The following is a 6245-nucleotide window of genomic DNA, read 5'->3' on the forward strand; positions in this document are numbered from 1 at the left end:
GGGGGCGGGGCCGGGGTGGGAACGGGAGCTGGGGAGGGGGCAGGGCCCGGAGCTGCAGGGGCAGCTGGCACCCCGGGCAGGGTTGCCTCCACGGCTCCAAGTTCTGACTGAGGCTTGCACTTCTTAAAAATGGCAGAGAGCTGGTACCGAGCAATGGTGTGGAATTTGAGAACAAAAACCTAACAGGAAGAGAAAATAGAGAGGGAAGACAAAAATCAGTCCTCTTCCACAGTCCAACAACCTTTCCAGAAGGCAGGACAAGAAAATCTCTCTGGAACGACCTACTGAAGTCATTCTGCTTCCTATGAAGGAAAAGAATGTGCTGTTTTCCCCGTGGGGTAACTAGGGATGTAGCACTATCTCCACTGCACCTGGAAAGAATTCACTCAGGACAAGAGTCCCCGGCCTGAAAGGCAGGGCCCAGAGGCCGCTCAGCAGTGCTCCACGGTCCACACTACTGTCCACTGCCGTGGCAATCACACTTTACCCCTTAGGCACACACCCCAGGGTACCTCTCCAGAGATGTTCCCAGCTAATTCAACACTTAGCTACACAGTGCCCTGGGAACTGTACTAAGAGGTCTCATGAGTTGCTTTATTTGTGTCCGCAACCACCCTATGAGACAGACACTGTGGTCATCCCTGGTTAGATGAGTAAGCTGGCAGAGACGTTAAGCATCCTACCCAAGGACACTTGTCTAGCTAATGATGGAGCAGGGACTAGAACCCAGGTGGTCTAATGCCTGCGACAGCCTGGCCACCTGGTGGCCCCATAAGCTTGCCAGTGCAGCACTGACAAGTTCAGCAGCGGGTGGGACTGCCGGGGGTGGGGGTGGGGGGTGTACCTCCAGCATCCGCATCAGCACATCTCGTCCATTGCCGCTCTCCTGCTCGCTCTTGGAGCGAATGCAGTCCACCAGGTTCAGCAGGAGCTTGCAGGACATGGTCTGGATGCTGCTGGGCAGGGACTCATCATCAATGTTCTTGGCAAAGAGCTGGACGGCGAGGGAGAGGTCGCTGAGGGGCAGGTGCTGACGGACGTGATGCACGAGGTCAGCCAGCGTGCTGTAGGCGAGGGGCCTGCGGGCAGAGACCTCTGCTAGAGCGCATCTGAGCGTCCCCAAGGCCACATCTATAGGTCAACATTTCTCCCACTACCTGCCTGGGAGCACCACCACTGGGACGGCACATTTGGTCCCAGTTCCCCCAGCACCACAACTGAAAGTCTGGTCTTGGTGCTTTCAGTTTTACTTTCCAAGTTCGTACACGTCACTAACGCTGGCACACAGCTAACGTGAACAGAAACAATTACCAACTTGATCGTGAGCTGAATGGGTTTTGTTGCTCAAAGATAAACACTATGTCAATTACTACCTTATATATTGGGGCCATTTTATAGAGACACAATAATAATGTCTGGGCTATGAAGTGCTTTCACTTACTCAATGTTTAAACACCCGCCATGTGTCAGACACTGGGCCAGGAACCAGAGACAGATACCACAGTGACCAAGGTAAACAGAGTTCCTGCACTCAGGAAGCTTACTTACAGGAGGGGAAACACACAAGATGATTAGCACTGTGGGAGATGGGGAAAGGGCGCTGTGAGAAAGACCAGTGAGGGAACCACTCTTAGATAGGGTGCTGGGCAAAGCCCCTTTGAGCTAACACTGATGCTGAGACCTTAAGGACAAAAGGGGCTATAGGGCAAAAAGCCAGGAAGTTTCCACATGGAAGCAAGACAAAAGCCCTGAGTGGGAACTGTGTGGAGTAGCCAAGAAGCTAAGGCCAGCATGGCTGCCTCAGTCAAGAGTCTGGGTTTTGTCTTTGTCTAAGGGCAACAACAGAAAGCCAGGGGTTTCAATCAGTAGTGACACGATCTGAGGACATGATCTAATCTCCAGGCAGGTTCAACCCTAAGTTATAAAGACTGGCTTACTTACTACCGTATTTTGCCGCATATAATGTGCACTGTTTTGCCCAAACTGGTGAGGGAAAAATAAGGATGCACATTATACACAGGTAGTGTATAATTCCATATCTATATAAATGTTTTTAATTATTTTATTTATGCTTATAAGTTAAAAGTGCAACTCTAGAAATCAATAATGATATCTGTATGCAAAATAATACCCTGGAATACAATAATTGCTTTTGTTGAACTTAAACTAACTTGCAATGACAAAGATTTCTTGGCCTTCTATGGTGCATAAATATCGTCAATTTGTTACCAGTACATAAAATTTCTTGTACCATAATATGTTAAAAAAAATGAATGCTAAAATTCCTTCATAATACAAAAAACAAGTACCTAAATGTAAACAAATAAAAATTTGAATTAAAATATTAAAACAAGGGCCAGACGAGTGGCGCAATGGTTAGGAGTTGGCTTGGGATGCCAGTTCTGAGCATCAGGGCCCCAGTTCAAATCCCACATGTGGGCCAGTGACACCGCGCCCTCTACAGCTAAGATGGTGAGCAACAGCTCAACCTGGAGCTGGGCTGCCGTGAGTCGCCTGCGACGACGTAGGCTGCAGCAAGGTTGCAGTAGGCTGCCGTAAGCTACCATCAGTGGCCAGAAGCCAGCGTGAGTAGCCAACAGCCGGCGTGAGCTGCCAAGAGCCACCATGAGCGGCCGTCCAGGGACTGGCAACCTATCTGCCTCATCCGGGAAGAGCACAATGATAATACCAACATGGGCCAGTGAAGCAACGTCCTCCACAACTAGACACAAGAACAAAAGCACAGCAGCTTGTCTGTTCCCCTTCCCCAATTCCCCAATGCTGTTCCCCTCCAATTCCCCAATAAAATCTTTAAAAAATAATAATAAAAGATTTTTTTTCCCTGAAAGTTTTGGCCAAAAACGTGGGTGCGCCTTATACACAGGAGTGCATTACACATGGCAAAATACAGTATTTTATAACTGTTTTATATAGAAAACAGTGGCAACATAAGGCATTTCCAAAAAATTCCTGCAATTCTAAATCCAATGGGAGAGAGGGCCCAAGTGTTTGTTGAAACAATCATAACATAGCTCATAACACAAAGTGCCAGGAATCACTGCCCCTCGCATTTAATCAACCAGATATCATGGGTTGAATCTCATACCTGAGTGTCTCTCGAGCAGTATATCCTGAACCAATGAGTATGGATTCATCAAACAGCTTGTCCATGCAAGGAATGAACTCTAGAACACAAATATCCATTGTACATATCACCAACGAAACCAATAATACATTAAGTTACTTAACAGTACGTTCACAGGAGCCAATCTGTATGTAGTCAACTAGCAATCCAGAAAAAGGGTGGAAAAGAGAAAAAGCATGAACACTATGTTTTGGTCAAAGACATTGTATTTACTGGGCCACATAAGCCATCTGTTAACAAAGATGCAGTCAGAGTCACATTGAGTGCCAGAGAATAAACTAAGAAAAAGTGAACTTCATGTCCCCTTGCAGAGAACCCAGCCCCAATATTCCACTGGAGACGCAGTCCATCATCCTTAAAAGCTGCCACCATCCACCCACACCCGTCTGAAGAAGGGGTCGGTATCTCCTAATTGCCCCTTTATCTACTGCCCTGTAAGTCACCCTTCTTAAACGCTGTAGCGTTAGTCATGATGGAGAAATTAGGATATCTCTCCATATAAATTACAAATGTCTAGGAAATTTTATTTCATAGGCATGGGTCCCAGGTTAAGGGTCCCAACTCCCTGGATGAAGCTGACTAGAAACTCACAGGGGCTCTGCTGTTCCTCTAATCCTGCAGACAGAACTATCACCAAACCTCTTCCCTCTCCCTGGCAGGCCTGAGGACCTAACAGGGATAGAAAGAGCTGGTCTCCACTCAGGGTCAATTCTCATTGCTGAGGATGTGTGGACAAGGTGGCAACCCACATTTCTAGGCCTCTGTTCCATATGCCCCTTGAGGAACTCTGATTACAAACATCCAAAGGACATTTAGATTCTGGAACAAGCCTGACATTACGGCCAGCTTCAGTAACTCAAAGTGTATTCTTCACCAGCTAACAGCTACTGAGTCAAAGATATAAAAGAAATGTGGGGGCAGCCGGGTGGCTCACTTGGTTAGAGCACGTGCTCTGCCCAACAAACAGGGTTGCCGGTTTGATTCCCACATGGGCCAATGAGCTGCGCCCTCCACAACTAGATTGAAGACAATGATTTGAGCTGAGCTGCAGCTTAGCTGCTGGCTGGCGGCCGGATGGCTCAGTTGGTTACAGCACGTGCTCTTAACAAGGTTGCCGGTTTGACTCCTGCATGGGATGGTGGGCTGCAACCCCCGCAACTAGACTGAAAGCAGAGGCTGGACTTGGATCTGAGCTGCACCCTCCACAACTAAGATTGAAAGACAACAACTTGACTTGGAGCTGATGGGTCCTGGAAAAAACACACTGTTCCCCAAAAAAATATTGTTCCCAATAAAGTTTTTTAAAAAAAGAAAAGAAACGTGCACACTGGAGAGACATAGGCACATCTCTGATTAATCCCAAAGCAAGGTAGCACAGGGAGAAATGCCATATGAAAGAAGCAATAGGCAGTTCCTCCAAGGTCAGAGGAGGGAACATCCCTGGACTGTCCTCAGTGAGGTAGCCAAGAGGAAGGAGGCACAAAAGGAAAGATGCAAAGTGCTCACACACCAAATGCTGGAGGCCTGATGAGGGGATGAGTAAAACATTCAAGGAGAAGGAATAAGAAATTAAGTTGTAGAGCACTGGTTTCCAGATCCCCTCCATGACTGAGAATCAGCATCTCTAGGAAAATGAGTAACTTTGTTAAACCATCAGGTTTTCTCAAACTACTGCTCTTGAGAATTAGGGCAAATGGGTTGTTACCATTTGATATCGCCTGAGATGCCAAAAAAGGCTACGTGAAAATGTTAGTGGGTAAGTTTTAACTATATTCATACGTTTTTGTATTTTATAATGTGGTTAACATTTAACATGATTCTTTAAATGTTTCTTTCAATAAAAACTTTTATGAGATGCAATGCCATTACCTATTTATGTCCCAGAACTACTACAAGCTTCAAAATCAAGTATCCTAAAAGCTGAATTTAACAAGTCTAATACGATCAACCCCTGGAGAGTGGCATCTCAGAAACCCACTGATTACTGCAGAGCAGGCATGAACATGGCTGAAACCAAGCCTTATGGCCTCAAATGAGGGCCTGGTTGTGCATGATGGAAAGCCTGAGAACGGTTTTTAATCTGTCAGCACTTGAACAAGGAGGCACCTCCTGCTACACAGCTCCAAAGTCCTTATTACTCAAATAGCAGGAATACGAAAAGTTAATCTGAGAATGGTACTCCTGGCACAACCCAGGCACTTCTGTAAATTTAAAACGTCCCGTTTTAAATTCTTCTATTTTGATATTGTTCAGAGATGAACACATAGGAAAAGCCATAAACAGTAAAGGAAGTGGCCACCACAGAAGTCACAATGGCCATCAGCTCTGGGGGTGAGTGGTGCTGTGAGCACCGGCAACACTCAAGTTCCCAGCCTGGGTGATGCTCACATTCATGTCTGTTCTGTAATTCTTGGTGAGATCATACATTTCTTTTGTGTTCTTCGCTATATGTGTTACATTTCAAAAAAACAAATTAAGCCTATCTTTCTTTCAGCTATATCCACATACAACAGTCACACTATAATTTGAATTTTAATAGCACAAAAATATCTTGAGCTGTACTGTGTTAACTCAAGGGTAAGTAAGAAAACTGTGACCTTCTTTTCATGTTTAAAAACTATGTAAGGAAGCCCAAAAATCAGTATGCTCTGATTGACAAGCAAATAAAACATTTAATATTGAAAAATTACTGGAGGAAATGATTATCATCTCAAAACAATTAAGATGTAACTTCAACCTAACAATTTGGACATACCACATATAAAAAGTATTAAAAAATTATAAATCAATAATTGACAGAAAAAGTACAATTATCAGAGTAGCAAAAAGCAAGTATCAGTCAGAACCAATCCATCATTTCACAGGATGGAGAAAAAAAACAGTTCTCATCTGACCTTTTAAAGATTGCTGGCTATGAATCAGAAAGCAAATGGTTATTTGGAATTTTAAAAGATACGCAGTCAAAAGGCAGAAAAGTATGAGAGACTCAAAGCAAGCTATACTGAGAAAATTATCACATTAATTCTGAGATTGTTGAGAAGACAAAGGGAGAGCCCCAGTGGCAAGAGGGCAGGTAGGGGTGGGGGTGGGGGTGGAGGGG

The 6245-nt window shown here is 45.1% G+C and overlaps 1 protein-coding gene across 1 annotated transcript in view; it reads right to left on the reverse strand.

The window, feature by feature from the left end:
* The window catches only part of TRRAP (transformation/transcription domain associated protein), a 127403-nt gene that overhangs the window by 99098 nt on the left and 22060 nt on the right, over positions 1–6245 (reverse strand). The window contains 3 exon segments of the mRNA XM_019655561.1: positions 2–179; positions 845–1079; positions 3107–3185. Coding sequence (XP_019511106.1) covers positions 2–179; positions 845–1079; positions 3107–3185 — 492 coding nt within the window.

The sequence above is a fragment of the Hipposideros armiger genome, unplaced genomic scaffold (genome assembly GCF_001890085.2).
Source record: "Hipposideros armiger isolate ML-2016 unplaced genomic scaffold, ASM189008v1 scaffold_242, whole genome shotgun sequence".
Classification (NCBI taxonomy): Eukaryota; Metazoa; Chordata; class Mammalia; order Chiroptera; family Hipposideridae; genus Hipposideros; species Hipposideros armiger.